At 36.8% G+C, this 20,682-nt stretch overlaps 1 protein-coding gene across 3 annotated transcripts in view; it reads right to left on the minus strand.

Annotated features, from left to right (window-relative positions):
* RNF130 (ring finger protein 130) overlaps positions 1 to 20,682 on the minus strand; it is a 131,907-nt gene that overhangs the window by 65,827 nt on the left and 45,398 nt on the right. For all 3 annotated transcript variants that reach the window (XM_059060536.2, XM_059060534.2, XM_059060533.2), the window contains exon 3: positions 17,847 to 18,097. In XM_059060536.2, the coding sequence (XP_058916519.1) occupies positions 17,847 to 18,097 (251 nt within the window). The remainder of the gene's footprint in view (positions 1 to 17,846; positions 18,098 to 20,682) is intronic.

A 20,682-nucleotide genomic window follows, 5' to 3' on the forward strand; every position in this document is an offset into this window, starting at 1 on the left:
GGATAGAACATGTGTCCCCTGCACTGGCAGGCAGATCCTTAACCACTGTGCCACCAGGGAAGTCCCCTTCTGCATTTATTAGTTGGAATTCTTCTATAAAGAGAGGTAGTCATTGTTACTGGGTTATCATTGCCATGGACAGAGGAGCTCTGTATTTTTTAGTAAAAGGAAAATAAACCAGGAGTCCATACTGACATTTTCAATTCAATAATAAGATTAAAGGATTATTATATAATTTCTGTATTTTAAATATTTATTCTCTTACTCTGATTCTTGGCTTCTAATATCATCAACATAATTATTTATTTGCTTTATCCTACAATCTACATATGTTTCAAAATAACAATCAATACTACCAACAATAAGACTATTAAATGCAGCTTAGACTTTTTTTTTTTTTGCCAATAGAGTAATTTTTAAAATATAGTCTCACCTGACATCATATTTGAATTTTATTGTCCTTTTGCCAGGAATATAAAGAAAAAATTATGTGGAAGTAAAAAACGTAATCAGAAACAATAAGTTAACCAAAAGAAATACCCAAGGAACAATAAAATTGCATTTAAGAAAATTCAATAGATATCCATTAAGATTTTTCTATCACTGACACAAAATATGAATTTGATTTTTTAACTCCATTTAAACCATTTCTTCACCAAAAATAAAAATATAAAATAAAAAGGCCAGTTTAACATCTAGCTCTCAAAAATTAAATCTTAATTGGTGTTGCACTCCCATTTAGCTCACATACTCTGTACATCACTATTTAGTGATGGTTCTGTTTTCAAAAGAAAAATTAGACAAAATAACTATTTTTCAAGAGTTCAGTTGTCATTATTTTTTATAATGATAAAATATATACTCTTTAAAATAAAATAAGTTTAGAGACAAAGAAATGAATTTCAGTGACTATCAGTATATTCCTAAGAAACGGAAGCTGGCGTTTTATTCCAATTCCTATAGTATACTGAGTTATTATGATAATATATAATATCAAGAAAAGAAAAGCTTTTGATACCTCAGAACTGCAACATAAAATGAATTTAATGGGCTTCCCTGGTGGCGCAGTGGTTGAGAGTCCGCCTGCCGATGCAGGAGACGCGGGTTCGTGCCCTGGTCCGGGAAGATCCCACGTGCCGCGGAGCAACTGAGCCCGTGAGCTATGGCCGCTGAGCCTGAGCGTCCGGAGCCTGTGCTCCGCAACGGGAGAGGCCACAGCAGTGAGAGGCCCGCATACCGCAAAAAAAAAAAAAAAAAAAAAAAAAAAAAAAAAAAAAAGAATTTAATGTGGGAAGTTAAATTCAGGATTAAAGGATAATAAACTTCTTCTTGGAACTTTTCATCTTAGTCATCTGATCTTTAATATAGATCCTCACACAAGAGATGATTCAGTCTTATACTGTGGGTCACTTTATTTATTTATTTTTTTGGCCAAAATACTGAACTTTTTTTAATCCACGGAAACGTACCATTATTTTAAGACATATTATTTTTATATATTTTAAAAAGATAAAGACACTGCTAATTAATATTTGATTATATACTTTCTTATTCTTTATAATTTCTATTTTACACACAGGGACAGAAATGTAGACTTAATTGATCATATATTTTTATCATGCATCAGTCTTTTGCAAACAAAAAGGAAAATGGGGACTAGCAAAACTGGTAAACCTTTTCCTAAAGCTTCTTTGTATTCTTTTTTTTAAAATCTCTCAATTCTTAAAAAATTTTTTTTATACAGCAGGTTCTTATTAGTCATTAATTCTATACACAACAGTGTATAGATGTCAATCCCAACTGCCCAATTCATCACACCTCCACCCCCAACCCCCTGCTGCTTCTCCCGCATGGTGTCCATACGTTTGTTCTCTACATCGTGTGTCTCAATTTCTGCCCTGCAAACTGGTTCATCTGTACCATTTTTCTAGGTTCCACATATATGTGTTAATATACAATATTTGTTTTTCTCTTTCTGACTTACTTCACTCTGTATGACAGTCTCTAGATCCATCCATGTCTCAACAAAAGACCCAATTTCGTTCCTTTTTATGGCTGAGTAATATTCCATTGTATATATGTACCACAACTTCTTTATCCATTCGTCTGTCGATGGGCATTTAGGTTGCTTCCATGCCCTGGCTATTGTAAACAGTGCTGCAATGAACATTGGGGTACATGTGTCTTTTTGAATTATGGTTTTCTCTGGGTATATGCTCAGTAGTGGGATTGCTGGATCATATGGGAATTCTATTTTTAGTTTTTTAAGGAACCTCCATACTGTTCTCCATAGTGGCTGTATCAACTTACATTCCCACCAACAGTGCAAGAGGGTTCCCTTTTCTCAACACCCTCTCCAGCATTTGTAGATTTTCTGATGATGCCCATTCTAAATGGTGTGAGGTGATACCTCATTATAGTTTTTATTTGCATTTCTCTAATAATTAGTGATGTTGAGCAGCTTTTCATGTGCTTCTTGGCCATCTGTATGTCTTCTTTGGAGAAATGTCTATTTAGGTCTTCTGCCCATTTTTGGATTGGGTTGTTTGTTTTTTTAATATTGAGCTGCATGAGTTGTTTATATATTTTGGAGATTAATCCTTTGTTGATTCACTTGCAAATATTTTCTCCCGTTCTAAGGGTTATCTTTTTGTCTTGCTTATGGTTTCCTTTGCTGTGCAAAAGCTTTGAAGTTTCATTAGGTCCCATTTGTTTATTTTTGTTTTTATTTCCATTACTCTAGGAATTGGATCAAAAAAGATCTTGCTGTGATTTATGTCAAAGAGTGTTCTTCCTATGTTTTCCTCTAAGAGTTTTATAGTGTCCAGTCTTACATTTAGGTCTTGAATCCATTTTGAGTTTATTTTTGTGTATGGTGTTAGAGAGTGTTCTAATTTCATTCTTTTACATGTAGCTGTCCAGTTTTCCCAACACCACTTACTGAGGAGACTGTCTTTGCTCCATTGTATATCCTTGCCTCCTTTGTCATAGATTAGTTGACCATAGGTGTGTGGGTTCATCTCTGGGCTTTCTATCTTGTTCCATTGATCTATGTTTCTGTTTTTGTGCCAGTACCATATTGTCTTGATTACTGTAGCTTTGTAGTATAGTCTGAAGTCAGGGAGTCTGATTCCTCCAGCTCCGTTTTTTTCCCTCAAGAATGCTTTGGCTATTCGGGGTCTTTTGTGTCACCAAACAAATTTTAAGATTTTTTGTTCTAGTTCTGTAGAAAATGCCATTGGTAATTTGATAGGGATTGCATTGAATCTGTAGATTGTTTTCAGTAGTATAGTCATTTTCAAAATATTGATTATTCCAATCCAAGGGCATGGTATATTGCTCCATCTGCTGGTATCATCTTTAATTTCTTTCAACAGTGTCTTATATAGTTTTCTGCATGCAGGTCTTTTGTCTCCCTAGGTAGGTTTATTCCTAGGTATTTTATTCTTTTTGCTGCAATGGTAAATGGGAGTGTTTCCTTAATTTCTCTTTCAGATTTTTCATCATTAGTGTATAGGAATGACAAAGATTTCTCTGTGTTAATTTTGTATCCTGCAACTTTACCAAATTCATTGATTAGCTCTAGTAGTTTTCTGGTGGCATCTTTAGGATACTCTATGTAAGTATCATGTCATCTGCAAACAGTGACAGTTTTGCTTCTTCTTTTCCAATTTGTATTCCTTTTATTTCTTTTTCTTCTCTGATTCCTGTGGCTAGGACTTCCAAAACTATGTTGATTAATAGTGGTGAGAGTGGACATCCTTGTCTTGTTCCTGATCTTAGAGGAAATGCTTTCAGCTTTTCACCATTAAGAATGATGTTTGCTGTGGTTTTGTTGTATATGGCCTTTATTATGTTGAGGTAGGTTTTCTCTGTGCCCACTTTCTGGAGAATTTTTATCATAAATGGGTGTTGAATTTTGTCAAAAGCTTTTTCTGCATCAATTGAGATGATCATATGGTTTTTCTTCTTCAGTTTGTTAATATGGTGTATCACATTGATTGATTTGCATATATTGAAGAATCCTTGCATCCCTGGGATAAATCCCACTTGATCATGGTGTATGATCCTTCTAATGTGTTGTTGGATTCTGTTTGCTAGTATTTTGTTGAGGATTTGTGCACCTATATTCATGAGTGATATTGGTCTGTAATTTTCTTTTTTTGTAGTGTCTTTGTCTGGTTTTGGTATCAGGGTGATGGTGGCCTCATAGAATGAGTTTGGGAGTGTTCATTACTCTGCAATTTTTCGGAAGAGTTTGAGAAGGATGGGTGTTAGCTCTTCTCTAAATGTTTGATAGAATTCACATGTGAAGCCATCTGGTCCTGGACTTTTGTTTGCTGGAAGATTTTTAATCACAGTTTCAATTTCATTACTTGTGATTGGTCTGTTCATATTTTCTGTTTCTTCCTGGTTCGGTGTTGGAAGGTTATACCTCTCTAAGAATTTGTCCATTTCTTCCAGTTGTCCATTCTATTGGCATAGAGTTGCTTGTAGTAGTCTCTTAGGATGCTTTGTATTTTTGTGGTGTCTGTTGTAACCTCTCCTTTTTCCTTTCTAATTTTATTGATTCAAGTCCTCTGCCTTTCTTGATGAGTCTGGCTAATGGTTTATCAATTTTGTTTATCTTCTCAAAGAACAAGATTTTAGTTTTATTGATCTTTGCTATTGTTTTCTTTGTTTCTATTTCATTTATTTCGGCCCTGATCTTGATGATTTCTTTCTTTCTGCTAACTTTGCGTTTTGTTTGTTCTTCTTTCTCTAGTTCCTTTAGGTGTAATGTTAGATTGTTTGAGATTTTTCTTGTTTCTTGAGGTAGGCTTGTATAGCTATAAACTTCCCTCTTAGAACTGCTTTTGCTGCATCCCATAGGTTTTGGATCATCGTGTTTTCATTGTCATTTGTCTCTATGTATTTTCTGACTTCCTCTTTGATTTCTTCAGTGATTTCTTGGTTATTTAGTAACGTATTGTTTAGCCTCCATGTGTTTGTGCATTTTTTGTTTTTTCCCCTGTAATTCATTTCTAATCTCATAACGTTGTGGTCAGAAAAGATGCATGATATTATTTCAATTTTCTTAAATTTACCGAGGCTTGATTTGTGACCCAAGATGTGATCTATCCTGGAGAATGTTCTGTGTGCACTTGAGAAGAAAGTGTAATCTGCTGTTTTTGGATGGAATGTCCTATAAATATCAATTAAATCTACCTGGTCTATTGTGTCATTTATAGCTTGTGTTTCCTTATTAAATTTCTGTTTGGATGATCTGTCCATTAGTGTGAGGTGTTAAAGTCCCCCACTATTATCGTGTTACTGTTGATTTCCTCTTTTATAGCTGTTAGCAGTTGCCTTATGTATTGAGGTGCTCCTATGTTGGGTGCATATATAATTGTTATATCTTCTTCTTGGATTGATACCTTGATCATATATGTAGTGTCCTTCCTCGTCTCTTGTAACATTCTTTATTTTAAAGTCTATTTTATCTGATGTGAGTATTGCTACTCCAACTTTCTTTTGATTTCCATTTGCATGGAATATCTTTTTCCATCCCCTTACTTTCAGTCTGTATGTGTCCCTAGGTGTGAAGTGGGTCTCCTGTCGACAGCATATATATATGGGTCTTGTTTTGTATCCATTCAGCAAGCCTGTGTCTTTTGGTTGGAGCATTTAATCCATTCACATTTAAGGTAATTATCGATATGCATGCTCCTATGGCCATTTTCTTAATTGTTTTGGGTTTGTTTTTGTAGATTCTTTTCTTCTCTTGTGTTTCCCACTTAGAGAAGTTCCTTTAGCATTTGTTGTAGAGTTGGTTTGGTGGTGCTGAATTCTCTTAGCTTTTGCTTGTCTGTAAAGCTTTTGATTTCTCCATCGAATCTGAATGAGATCCTGGCCACGTAGGGTAATCTTGGTTGTAGGTTCTTCCCTTTCATCACTTTAAGTATATCATGCCACTCCCTTCTGGCTTGTAGAGTTTCTGCTGAGAAATCAGCTGTTAACCTTATGGGAGTTCCCTTTTATGTTATTTGTCATTTTTCCCTTGTTGGTTTCAATAATTTTCCCTTGTATGTTATTTGTCGTTTTTTCCTTGTTGCCTTTAATAATTTTTCTTTGTCTTTAATTTTTGCCCATTTGATTACTATGTGTCTTGGCGTGTTTCTCCTTGGGTTTATCCTGTATGGGAATCTCTGTGCTTTCTGGACTTGGGTGGCTATTTCCCTTCCCATGTTAGGGAAGTTTTCGACTATAATCTCTTCAAATTTTTTCTCAGGTCCTTTCTCTCTCTCTTCTCCTTCTGGGACCCCTATAATGCGAATGTTGTTGCGTTTAATGTTGTTCCAGAGGTCTCTTACGCTGTCTTCATTTCTTTTCATTCTTTTTTCTTTATTCTGTTCCACAGCAGTGAATTCCACCATTCTGTCTTCCAGGTCACTCATCCATTCTTCTGCCTCAGTTATTCTGCTATTGATTCCTTCTAGTGTAGTTTTCATTTCAGTTATTGTATTGTTCATCTCTGTTTGTTTGTTCTTTAATTCTTCTAGGTTTTTGTTAAACATTTCTTGCATCTTCTTGATCTTTGCCTCCATTGTTTTTCCGAGGTCCTGGATCATCTTATCATTATTCTGAATTCTTTTTCTGGAAGGTTGCCTATCTCCACCTCATTTAGTTGTTTTTCTGGGGTTTTATCTTGTTCCTTCATCTGGTACATAGCCCTCTGCCTTTTCATCTTGTCTATCTTTCTGTGAATGTGGTTTTTGTTCCACTGGCTGCAGGAGTGTAGTTCTCCTTGCTTCTGCTGTCTGCCCTCTGGTGGATGATGCTATCTTAGAGGCTTGAGCAAGTTTCCTGATGGGAGGGACTGGTGGTGGGTAGAGCTGGGTGTTGCTCTGGTGGGCAGAGCTCAGTAAAACTTTAATCTGCTTGTCTGCTGATGGGTGGGGCTGGGTTCCCTCCCTGTTGGCTGTTTGGCCTGAGGCAACCCAACACTGGAGCCTACCTGGGCTTTTTGGTGGGGCTAATGGCAGACTCTGGGAGGGCTCACGCCAAGGAGTATTTCCCAGAACTTCTGCTGCCAGTGTCCTTGTCCTCACAGTGAGCCACAGCCACCCCCTGCCTCTGCAGGAGACCCTCCAACAGTAGCAGGTAGGTCTGGTTTAGTCTCCTCTGGGGTCACTGCTCCTTCCCCTGGGTCCTGATGCACACCCTACTTTGTGTGTGCCCTCCAAGAATGGAGTCTCTGTTTCCCTCAGTCCTGTCAGAGTCCTGCAATCAAATCCTACTAGCCTTCAAAGTCTGATTCTCTAGGAATTCCTCCTCCTGTTGCCAGACCCCCAAGTTGGGAAGCCTGACCTGTGGCTCAGAACCTTCACTCCAGTGGGTGGACTTCTATTGTATAAGCGTTCTCCAGTTTGTGAGTCACCCACCCAGCAGTTATGGGATTTGATTTTATTGTGATTGTGCCCCTCCTACTGTTTCATTGTGGCTTCTCCTTTGTCTCTGGATGTGGGCTTTTTTGGTGAGTTCCAGTGTCTTCCTTTAGATGACTGTTCAGCAGTTAGTTGTGATTCTGGTTCAGCAGTTAGTTGTGATTCTGGTGTTCTCGCAAGAGGGAGTGAGAGCATGTCCTCTACTCCGCCATCTTGGTTCTATTCTGTGGGCTGCTTTTTAAAAATTCCATATACTCGGTATGCTTGATGAGTCCTGTCCTCATTATTATTGTTTGAAAACATTGTCGATCAATGGCCCAGAGTTTCACATTTACAAGAGCTTGTTCTCAAGTACCTCCTTGCTGCTGAAAGCTCCAGCTTAGACTTTTTTTTTTATCCTTAGAATGTATCCCAATAGAAATGTACTGTCAAAGAAAAGTCCCCTAAAACAATTCCTTTCTCTATGTGCTTATATCATCATCTTGAAATATATTTAGGTTCCATTTCTTTTCAATTTTGATGATTTCTTTGTTTTTAAAAAATAATATCTAAAACATTTAGATGGTTCCAAAGTCAAAACTATAAAACCAGTACGGGGAAGTCTCATCAATCTCTATCTCCTCCATCCTGTTCCCTTCCCCCCAAATAATGTTTTTATGTTAATTTTTGCTTTATCCTTACATTGTTTCCTTTTGAAAATAAATGCAGATTATGTACGTGTGCATATATGTATATATGTGATATGTATATCTCTATATATCAATGTTTTCATGGTCCCCCCCTTTTGTACAATAAATTGGTATGCTAAAACTGTACTGCACTAAGAGGTCACCCCATAGCAGCATCCAGAGAGCTTTAGAAACCACTGTCTTTTACAGCTATACACTACTCCATTGCATTTAGAGTATTTCATGCGTAGAGTACTAGTTTATTCATGTAAACTCCTATCGATGGACATTTGAATGTTTCAAGTCTTTTGTTATTATAAATAAATCACAATGTTGTATAAAAAATATGTTCATTTTTTACTTTTGCAAGTTCATTATCAGGCTAATTTCCTACTAGTGAGGTTACTAAGACAAAGGATAAGTGCATATGCATTTTGCAAGATATTACAAATTCCCACTTCACCACCACAGGAACTGTACCATTTTGCATTCTCATCATCAATGTATGAGTATGCTTGTTTTCCCTATAACCTCGTCAAGAAAGTATGTTGTCAAACCTTAGAATATTTTTTCCCCTGCACTAATAAGAAATCTTAGTTTGGTTTTAAGTCATATTTAACTTATGAGTGTGTATCTCAGTTTGGTTTTAAGTCATATTTAACTTATGAATGTGGTTGAACATCTTTTAACATTTTAAGAACTATTTGCATTTCTTTCTGGTGAATTATTTTTTTTTGCCCATTTTTTTCTAACAGGTTTTCCGTCTTTTTTTGGGGGGGTCTTCTTTATGTATCAGTGTTATTAACCCTTTGTAATGTAAATTGCAAATATCTTTTTTAAAAGTTTATCACTCATTTTTTGGATTTTTCCTTTAAAAAATAGTCAAATTTATCAATCATCTTTATTACCCTACTGGATTTTGAGCCGTAATTCAAATTCTCCATCAAAAAGGAAAATTTAGCCTTCATTTCCTCCTAATATGTGTAGTTTCATTGTTTATAATTAGATCTCTGCTTCATTTGAAATTTATCCTGGTGTACAAATGAGGAATGGTTCTAATTTTGTCTTTTTCCAACTGTCCCACAACCATTTATTAAAAAGTTCAGGGCTTCCCTGGTGGCACAGTGGTTGAGAGTCCGCCTGCCGATGCGGGGGTCACGGGTTCGTGCCCCGGTCTGGGAAGATCCCACATGCCGCGGAGCAGCTGGGCCCGTGAGCCATGGCTGCTGAGCCTGTGTGTCCGGAGCCTGTGCTCCGCAACGGGAGAGGCCACAGCAGTGAGAGGCCCGCGTACCGCAAAAAAAAAAAAAAAAAAGTTCATATTTCTCCACTGATTTGAGGTGATGCTTTGTATTAAATTTCAACACTCAGTTGTGTCTATTTTTGGATTTTGCATTTTGTTCTATTGCTCTATTTATTCATGGATTAACTCTTAACACTTTTAAATAAGAGGCTTTATTAGGTATTTTAAAACTTGGTGTGGCTAGCTACCTGTTCACTGCTCCTCTTTTTCAGGATTTTTTTTCATTACTTATTCTTCTAAATAAATTTTATAATTACCTTATCTAACCCCAGAAAAATATCTGAAAATAATTTTATTGGGCTTAAGTTAAACTTATGAATGAATTTAGGAAGAACTGATACATTCATTGTATTGAATGATTATATTCAATAGGAAGAAGGTGTCTTTTCCATTTGTTTAAGTATATACTGTATATATATGGTATATATATTTGTTTAAGTATATACGTCTTTCAGGAGTGTTTTCTAGTTTTTCTCATATAGATTTTTTACAGTTTTTAAAGTTTTTACCTAGATTGATCCATCCATCCATCATCCAGGCTGAGTGTGTATGCTCATGTGTGTTACTGACTGCCTCAAGGGCTGAGGCTGCCCCACCACCCTGTGTTCCCTGAAGTTCCTTAATGGGTTTCCAAGGTCTTTTTTTTCAACTGTTTACAAATTATAGAGTCTGTGGTGCTGTAGCTATTTTACCAGTTGTTCTCAGATTTATTTGCTGAGGTTTCCCCTCTGAGTGAAGCCCTCTCCTGATTTCTGGTTCTCAGGACCACCCTTTTCTTCTTTTGGCTCCTTTTCTTGGAGCTACAGTGCAGGTCTTGCTGCTGCTAGTTGTCTGGCATGACCACTCCTTTTCCAGAAGTTCTTGGAGGTACCCTGCTCCTTGGCATCATTGAAGATGCTGTCTGTGGATTTTTCCTTTTGCTATCCTAGCTGTTCTTTTTATTTTTTAAAGGGATTTGGGAAGATTAAACAAAATACCCACTGCTTCCAACCTGCTCAGATCAGAATTCTACTGAAGAATTTTAAACAAAAGAGTTCCATGATGAGATCTGAATTTTGGAGAATTCAGATCTGACTTCCAGAGAAGAATGTATGTGACACAGAAAAAACTGGAGACAGAGAGACCAGGTAGAGTCTAGTACTTCAGAGAGATAAGTAGGGCTTGAATTAGGCAAGTAGTAGTGGGGCAAGAGGAGAGGACAAAGTAAGAAAGATTTAGGAGGTAAGACTGACAGAACCTAATGACTGACTGATGTGGGGGAATGAGAAGAGAGAGAAGTCAAGAATGGCTATCTTGGCTTCCCTGGTGGCGCAGTGGTTGAAAGTCCGCCTGCCGATGCGGGGGATATGGGTTCGTGCCCTGGTCCGGAAGGATCCCACATGCCGCGGAGAGGCTGGGCCCGTGAGCCATGGCCGCTGAGCCTGCGCGTCCGGAGCCTGTGCTCCGCAACAGGGGAGACCACAACAGTGAGAGGCCCGCGTACTGCAAAAAAAAAAAGAATGGCCATCCCAGCTTTCTAGCTAGTGACTGGCTATGTGGGAGAGGCATCACGGTAGATGAGAGACTGGCAGAGAGAGGAGAGCAGGCACTGATGGTAGGAGTTCAGCTTCAGCAAGTTGATATAAATGTATGTAGGGCACCTAATTAGAGATCTCCCATAAATATTTAGATATATCAACACTTCCACTTCTGAACTTTCAAAACCTCCTGCAGCAAAAGTAAAAAACATCTTTTCCTTGTGTTAGATAATAATGTCAAATATCTTCATTGTAATATTTTTCTTGGAACTTGGCTTCTGTGTTACTAGCTTCTTTTGGACCATCCCTTGAGTTTTAAATACCTCCCTCAACATTTCCCATCACTTTGTGACAGGTATACCTCGGCTATGATTTTGTTCTCTTACTTGAATCTGTCTAAAAGCATTTTTCCCCCACCTCTTGGTTTTAATACTATTTGCGTCATGCTGACTCTCAAATATCTAAGATGAAGCACAAATTCTTTTTGTGAAGATCATTTTTTTTAAGATCCCTTACTGTCACCTGACTACCATGCCAGGTACTTAATAATAATATGAAATAATGATGATATTTATAGCAACTAAGATTTATTCAGTACATACCATGTGCTAGGTACTGTGGTAAGTCCTTCACATGTACTGACTCATGACATCTTCACAATCATTTTATGAGAAAGAATTACATTATTCCCATTTTACAGAAGAGGAGATTGAGGCACAGAGACATTAAGTAATTTGCTCAGATTGAGAGCTGGTAAGTATGTCATATCCAGACTTCCTGAAAAGATTGGAGGGGGGAGGTGTCTTGGGAATGCGCAGTTTTTGAAAGTAAAGGAGGAGGAGGAGGAGAAGGAAAAGAGGAGGGGAAGGAGGGGGAAAAAGTGCCCCCACATGATTCTTTTGCATACTAAAATTTGAGACTCACTATCCTAAGTATAAACTACCAACCCTAGCTTCCAAAGCATTTCCCATAACCCTCTACCCACTCATATTCTCCAAACTTCTGACTTCAGTTAACAAAGCTACTCAAGTTTCCACCTCACCACACACAGAACATTATAGAATGGGACAAAACCACAGGGATGCATCATTTTATTATACAAAGGAGAAAACCCAAATCCAGAGAGAACTAAGGTGATCTATCTAAAGTTAGTAAAAGTGCTGGGACCAGAAACTTTGGTCTCCTGACTTTCTAGTCCAGTTCTTTTTCCATTATAAATGCCTAAAAGACTTCCCATATTATAAAATATGAAGGGATATTACCATCAGGGGCTAGATTAATTTATTTCACTTGGTTAAAGACATCAAGAATACCAATGTGAACACTATTCTATATTTGGATGCAGAGTATCCAAAAGTTTTTAATTGGTAGAAAACAATTTAAAACAACTCATACTGCTTAAGTTAACAGGAATGATCTGTTCAAAGCCAGATGGTTCACATATATTGATGGCAGGTCACTTTAATGAGACTCATCTCCGGTTTCTGTTCAGTCATCAGAACTCTCCCAAAGATACAGAATTAGGTCTATTATCAACAGATAATAGGGTTTTCTTCTTTTAGACACTGGTGAAATTCAGGTGCTGTAAATATAATTTTTCCCTGATTGAAATAACTGTCTTATAGTCAGCACCTTCTTTCATTCACTCTCTCATCACTACTACCTTTTTCTCTTTTGTCTGAAAAGAAGTATCCCCAACAGTTTTCCAAGGTAACCATTTGTCTGTGCCCCAATCCCTCCCCCAGCTCTCTACATAACCTTGCTTTATTAATATTATTTTCCTTTGCTCTTCAATATTTTCCTCTTTAAGAACTCTTTCCCCCAAGCCTCTCCTGATAGATAATAAAAAACCTTTGATGACTCCTTACTGCTTAAAGAGTAAAGTCTAAATTTTTCAGCATGAGAGTCAAGCCCTTCATCTTCTAGTGTCAATATGCTCATCCAGTATCAGTTCAGTCTCAGGTCTTCTCCCTACTATTTCTGATGCCATTCAACTCTTCTGTCTCTCCTTTTATCTCCCCACAGCTCTGTGGAAAATGATCCCTTTGCCTGAATTTCCACCCAGTTCCTGTCTAATGAAGTCTTATTCATCCTTTAAAATTCAGCTCAAATGTCGCTACCTCCTCTGGATAACACTCTAGTAATATCACTCTGCTCCAAAAGAATAACTCTTATACTACATGGTATTTTGATTACACCTGTCTGCCTTCCCAATAGAATGTAATCTCATTCTTTAATTCATTTAAGCATGTATTCAGATACTGTGACATGCCAGGCCCTGTGCTAAACCCCAAGGATGTAGAATTGAATATCTTAGAAACACTCTGATCTCAAGAAAATATTTTGTGCTAGAAAAACAAAGTCTTAAAATTTGATATCATGTTTAGAAGGCATATAGTCTCTGATATAGAAAGTGATATTTATGTACATTGATCATAATAGCAAGACATGAAAAAGATGATAGAACACTTGCAATATACTTAAAAAGTGGTAAAATAATACATTCTCAGTTCAAAGATCTAGTTTCCTTTTCTAGTTCTTCTGGAATTGTTAATCCCTAAAAAACATAATAAAATCCAATCTACCATCCAACTAAGAAGAAATCTGTCCCTTTTTCACTACATAATCTTTTCCTAGGGGAAAAACCTTGACAGTATGCACAATAACTTCTCCCCTTCCAATCTGGAAGGAAAAGACTTTTGAACCCACCATTTCTGAAGATTATACATGCAAAGTACTAGCCTTCCTCTGAAGAACATTCAGTGTTCTTCCATACTCACACGTGCAAGTGCATTCTCCAGTTAGCTATCTTCCGAGATAAAAATGGGCAGCAAAAGCATATTTCATTTCAGTAACCTTGAGATATGTATAAAGTCTAAGAATACTACATTTTGGCAAGAAGCTACAATGAGTTTTAAATACCTTAAAACCATATGCATTTTCACAGGGGATTTTCATAAGGAGATCTTCTAAACTCAGTAGTCCTAGGTTACGGAATTTTTTTATACCTGCCTTATTCCTCAACAGTAAAATAAAAGTTTTATTGTTCTGGTTTGTCAAACTTGACCACTTTGGGATTAAGGGTACGATATTAACTATGTAATTGTGAACAAGTTTACATTTCTCAGAAAAACCTTAAGTACCCTTTCAATAAAACACACCAAACATCTATCCTCTCGTGTGGAATAACTATCACTGTCTTATTAGAAGGTGACATTTAAGTTTACCATCAGCCATCATCTGACCTATTTGTATTCAGATGTATTCTAACAAGTTTTCAAGAAGAGCAACCACAGATACCTGGCAGTACACTAAAAAGCCAAAGCATTAGATTCTTAATTCCAGTGTAAAATGTTGTCAATTGTGTACATTACACTGTGCTTAGAAAGTTATTCACAACACATGGTTGTCTTTGGTAGCATATTCTGTAGAAAGAACTACTTCACAATGACAGTTTGTGGGAGAAAATGAGTCTCTCCTTAAACTCACTTATTTTTCTTCACTAATAGTTCTGTTTTCTCTTTTAAAATAGCCAAAGGTTTCAACCAGCTGAGTTGCTGCCACCTTCATATTAAACTTTAATAAGCTAAGCTTTTTAAGCCACATAAAAATTTCATCAAGTGCTTCTCAACCTTAGGAAAAACGGAAGGAGGAACAAAGGTCAGAATACCACTCTGCTACAGCAGCGTCTGGAGAAGAATGCTGAGGAAGTCTGCGCGCAGTCAGCCGCAAAACCAGTTCCCGTTTGTGGCCTGTGCCAGATGGTGACTATGCTGAGTCCTTCATCACACACAGGCCCCATGGTGGGTGCTAATTAAAGCAGTACCGTCAAAGAGCAGGCTCCTGGGACAAACCATTTGCTTTTTTCAAAAGTCCTTGAGATGCACTACATTCAAACCAATATTTTAGGGTTTCCTTGTCAAGAACATTCTTTTAGAGCTACTCTTGATCATTTTACTTTCACTCTTTCATGATGGCAATATATTTAAAAAACACCTTTAATTTATTTAAAAAAGGAGTATAGCATGCTACTTAGTTATATGAAGTTAATAACAGAAGGAACAGATAAAGGAGTTGAAAGAGGTGACTTGTTGCTGGGAAACAAGAATTAGAAGGAGGAAAAGATTAGGCAAGGAATCAAACTTTGTGCTTTTGACAAAGGTGCAATACTGGACAGACATAAGCAAAAAAAGGAACCTCAACCTAAACCTCACACTTTACACAAAAATTAATTCAAGATGGATCATGGACTTAAATGTAAAGCTTTTTGAAAAAAATTAGAAAATCTTTGGTATCTAGGGATAGACAAAGAGTTTTTTTTTAGACTTGCCAGTAAAAGCACAATTTATAAAAGGAAAAACTGATAAATTAAGCTTCATCGAAATTAAAAATTTTGCTCTTCAAAAGACCCTGGGAGAAACTGGGAGAAAATATTTGCAAACCACAGTTCTGACAAAAGACTTGTATTTAGAATGTATGAAGAACTCTCAAAACTCAACAGTAAAAAACAAACAACCCAGGAGAAAATGGGTAAAAGACACGAATAAACATTTCACTGAAGAGGATATACAGGTGGCATTTAGCACCTGAAAGATGTTCAACCATCAGTAGTCATCGGAGAAATGCAAATTAAAATCACAAAAGAGATATTACTATACACCTATCAGAATGGCTAAAATGAAAAATAGTGACAACACCAAATTCTGTCAAGGATGCAGAGGAACTGTATCAGGGATACATTTCTACTGGGAATGTAAAATAGTACAGCTGCTTGGGAAAAGAGTGTGGCAGTTTCTTACAAAATTAAATATGTGTTTATCATAATAACTCAAAAATTGCACTCCTGAACATTTATGCCAAGGAAATGAAAACTCATGTTCACACAGAAACCTGTACATGAATGTTCATAGTCACTTTATTTATAATAGCCAAAACTGGAAACAACTTCGTTAACCAAGTTATAGTACATCCAAGCCATAGAATACTACTCAGCAATAAAAAGGAATACACTATTGACATATAACAATTTGGAAGGATCTCAAGGGAATTACGTTAGATGAAGAAATCCAAACTCTAGAAGTTAAATACTATGTGATTCCATTCATACAGCATTCTTGAAGTGACAAAACTACGGAGTGGGGAACAGACTAGTGTAGTCAGGGGTTAGGCAGGGGTGTAGGAGAGAGGTGGCTGTGGCTATAGAAGAATTTGCACAAGGGATCTTTGTGATAATGGGTCTGTATTTTGACTGCAGAGGTGGTCACCTGAAACTGCACAGAACTATATACACACCAGTGCAAGCTTAACTGGAGAAATCTGAATAAGATCAGTGGATTGTATCAATGTTGATATCAATGTTGATATCCTGGTTGTGATATTTACTATAGTTATGCAAGATTTTACCGTTGGGAGAAAATGGGTGAAGGGTATTTGGGATCTCTCTGTATTATTTCTCATAAATGTATGTGAAATTACACCTATCTCAAAATAAAAAACTAACAAATGTAGAGGACTGGTATTCCTGACAAAAATGCATATAACCTGGATCTAATCATGAAGGAACATCAGACATCAGACAAGCTCAAATCCAAAACAACTGGCCTGTACTCTTCAATAATGTCAATGTCATGAAACAGATTAAAAGAGATGTGACAACTGAACACAACATACAATTTGATTGGATCAATCCAGGGTTTTCTTTGCTATAAAGGACATTATTAAGATAATTTCACAAAACTTAGAAAAGGTCTATAGATCAGATAATGATATTAATGTTAATTTCATTATCTTGATAATCATACACTGTGGTTATATAAGAGAATGTTCTTGCTTTTAGAAAGTACACAATGAAGTATGTAAGGGTAAAGGGGCATCTTATCTCAAACTTACTCTGAAATCGTTAAAAAGGAAATATGGTAAAATGTTATTAACATTTGAGGAATTTGGGCAAGGAAATACTTTATATTACTCTTGCAACTTTCTGTAAGTCTGAAATTATAAATAATAAAAATTATCATGATAAAAAATTTAAAGATGTACAGGATGCTGCATAGAGCCTGGCACACAAATGTTCAATAAATTATAGTTTTCAGATATTTTATACATATTTTCAGATGCAGAAACAAGTTGAGAAGCTAAAAAAACTGTGCAAGAGGGACAAGGGCAAACTGGTGGGAAGGTCAGGATTTGAACTCCATACCAAAGTCTGTGCTCTTTTCACTAGAATGAGGAAGGATGAAAATTTCACACCGCCCCACGGGGACTCAGATGTACACTGAGGAGAGGATGGTGTTATATAAAAATTGTCTTCAAACCACTCTCCAAGCAATTTACTTCTTAGTGTCTTAGAAAAGCATAGGACTGGTAATGGGACCTAATACCTCAAACCTGGCTCCAGGGTAGATATTCTATATATATAGCACATCAAACAAACTAAGTGATAAACTCACAGAAAACCATCTGCAAGCCCTTTACTACAGGGCAGTGAACTGTCTTTTCTGTGTCTTTATTCATTCATCTGAAATCCACTGCACTGGTCAATGGAATTTCTAGGATGACTATCTAGATATATCTCTTCTATTGGTCCTTCCCCACCTCATTACTGCCCCATGGCTAAGCTTAAATAGGACAGATAATTTATTTTTCCTGAATAGATAATACATAGTTCAAAATTCACATGGGAAAAAAATTTCACATGGAACAAAAATATAGTGAAAAGTCTCCCTCCCCCACCCTTCCAACTCCCCTGCCACCGCCAACAAATGTTACCAGGCTTAAAAATGCAACTTTGTAATATTTCTTCAAATCACCAGAATTAGCTAGATCACACTATGATATTAAGCTAACCATTTACCTATTATGTATGATTACAACAGATGTCTATGAATTATGGCCAGTAAGCATCAATCAATATAGAGTACTGGTAGCTCACCTGGTTCCTGTCCCGGGCATTTGTGTACCTGATCTTCTGAATGAAGTAGAATATAAGCCATGCTGAAGAAATAATCATCAAAACAATAAAGGATATTGACACGAAGACTAGAGAGCCACGGCTGAAGTTCTTTGGCGGCATTCGAGTTCCAACCGCTATTGTCATTTGTACAGAGATGTTTTTCTCCAGGTAACTCAAAATATCCTTACCCCTCAATTCTGTAATCATGACAGCAATAATATCTCCAGTGCCTGTAATGTAAAATAAATATATATACTCAAGTGACATTTAAAATTTATAGAATATCAAATATATAAAAATGCTACTTAGCAAAACTACTGTAATTTTTGCTAATGGCAAGGGTTTGCAGATTCAACTTTTCAAATGAAATGAAGTTGCAGTTGGGTATGCTGGCACCAAGTGGGAACAGAAACTTGTTGTGTACTACTTAAGACTTAAACGCACTTAAAGCATAAATGATTGCAGTGTTAAGAACCATAAACTTATCTTACAACTATATTTAAAAAAGATTATTACATCAGCCAAATGTAACAGAAGACGGTACACAGCATTGTATTATACACCAATAGAAATGTGATTAAATCATGGCAGGTTTTCACTGTAAAACTTTTTCCATCTTAAAATGTTCTTTCTAGAGTCCCAACTCCTTATAAAAAGGTGAAAAACATTTACAGTACAAAAATTGGTACTTTTTACATTAATCTTTCTTACAAATGTTTATGGAGCATCTATTGTGTGTAGAACTAGCACAAGGAATAGAAAGAAGGAGAAGTACAGGATATACAGTTTTATAATTTCACTGACTTACGACACAAATCTGATAATAGAGTTCCAACAGCAAAATGCCAAATGGTGGTATCTTTAAACAATAACAGTTGAAACTAACTTTGATCCTATGTGTAGGTCGGACTGGAGGAAGGTTCCTTTTTCATTTACCCCTGAAATCTTGTGGAAATCAAACCTTTCCTGAGAAATGTCCAAACTTCAAAACTCTGGACTAGTCTGGCATCAAAATACTTGCAGCTTCTAACAGCTGTCCAGAGGTTCCGCTACAGCCACTGTCTAAGTTACTTACAAGGATGTTTGTAAGTTGCTCTCCTAGTTGTCCAGTTCTTTCAATTACATAAGCAGTAATACAGTAAAGGCAAGTGACTCTCTCTCCTATGCACAGCATGAAATTTTTGTCCCTTTCCTTCTCCAGAAAGGGAATAATTTCCCACTTTCTTTTAAGCAAAAAGAGAAGCCTTTCTACCACCAATCCAGCTGTCAGTGATCATCCTTTCATAAGGTGAAGAAGCAGCCTGTGGCAACATGTAACTTTTACAATAGGCCTTCTTCAAAGAGCCCCGAGACTGTGGGGGTCAAAGGAAGGAGAACAGACATTTTATTGGGGGAAAGAGAAAATTATAACCACTTACTTAAATCTGAATAAAGTTTTTGCATATAAATGTAAACCACCAAAACAAAATCAACACCCCCAAAACTTGCCCTTTCGAAGGCTTCAATGACTACTACTACTAAGTATTTCATTTATATGTTTCATTTATCATACTTAACTAAAAAAAAGGACTGTACAATGTGCAGTCAAAAGACCATATACAATTGAAAAGAAATTTAATAATAAAAAGTTTTATGAAAAGTTTAACCCAATGGTACACCTTTGTATAACCTTATTCAAAATTGTGCCAGTCATTTCATCAGAATTTATCAGCAGTTTATCAGAATACTGATTAAAAATCCAAAAACAGAAAGAAAACTGCAAAATTAAAGCAAGCAACAAAGTTAACTCTAATTATCCTTCTGAAGTAAGAGTTCTGATCAGTAAGTCAGAAAAAAAATCATAAAGCGATGCTAAACCATTTAAAATTCCCAATTAGAAACCTTAAGTGCTTTTAAAATGTTGTTCAACAGGCAATGATCTGCAGTATAAGATACCAGGTATGGCTATAAAGTAACTGAGACGGATCCCACAAACAACACATGACAATCAGTCTCATTGCTTTATAATCACACCAGGTACAAATGGTTTTAGAAATCAGTTCTGAGTCTTCCTCTTGAAGACTCAAGCTGGAAAAGGAGCTGGGAAAGCTGCACAGGTAGCCAAGGGAACCAATCCATGTAATGTCATTCATTCAAACAACACTAAATGAGCACCACCTAATTTCAACTGGAAAGCTGTTTGGGAGAAGAAGCATTTAATTATTTCAACCATCCCTTCAACAGTATTTATTGAGCATATCCTATCATCAAGGCTCCTTAATGTTCACTTTGCAAACAGAGTGGAAAATTACCCGCTGTGAAATAGTAGAAAAGATACATATTGGTCTCTGTCCCTGGTTCCGGGGACAAAGCTCCTAAAACCCTTGCAATTTCCTAAGTGACAGCAAGGAGCATCTTTTGTTCTAACATTACGTCTCTGACCCTGGTTCCTGACACAGAGCTCCTAAAACCCTTGAAATTCCCTGGGTGATGGGAATGTCTTTTATTCTAATAAGGTGAATCTTGGTGGGCTCCTGGATAGCTGCAGGATGGGGGCAGGTCACCAGAGAGACTAAGCCATGATGAGAAGCTTGGACCTTTCAGCCAGAGAGCCCCTTCTCACACACCTTGCCCTATGTACGTTTTCACCTGTATTCTTTATTATATCCTTTATAGTGAATCAGTAAATGTAAGTTTTCCCCTGAGTTCTGTGAGCCATTCTAACAAATTTTTGCACCGGAGAAGGGGGTTGTGGGAACCTCAACTTACAGCTGGTGGGTCAGAAGTACTGGTGACAACGTGTGACTTGCAACTGGCTTCTGAAGCGGTGGCATGG

Source organism: Kogia breviceps, chromosome 4 (genome assembly GCF_026419965.1).
Source record: "Kogia breviceps isolate mKogBre1 chromosome 4, mKogBre1 haplotype 1, whole genome shotgun sequence".
NCBI classification, from domain to species: domain Eukaryota; kingdom Metazoa; phylum Chordata; class Mammalia; order Artiodactyla; family Physeteridae; genus Kogia; species Kogia breviceps.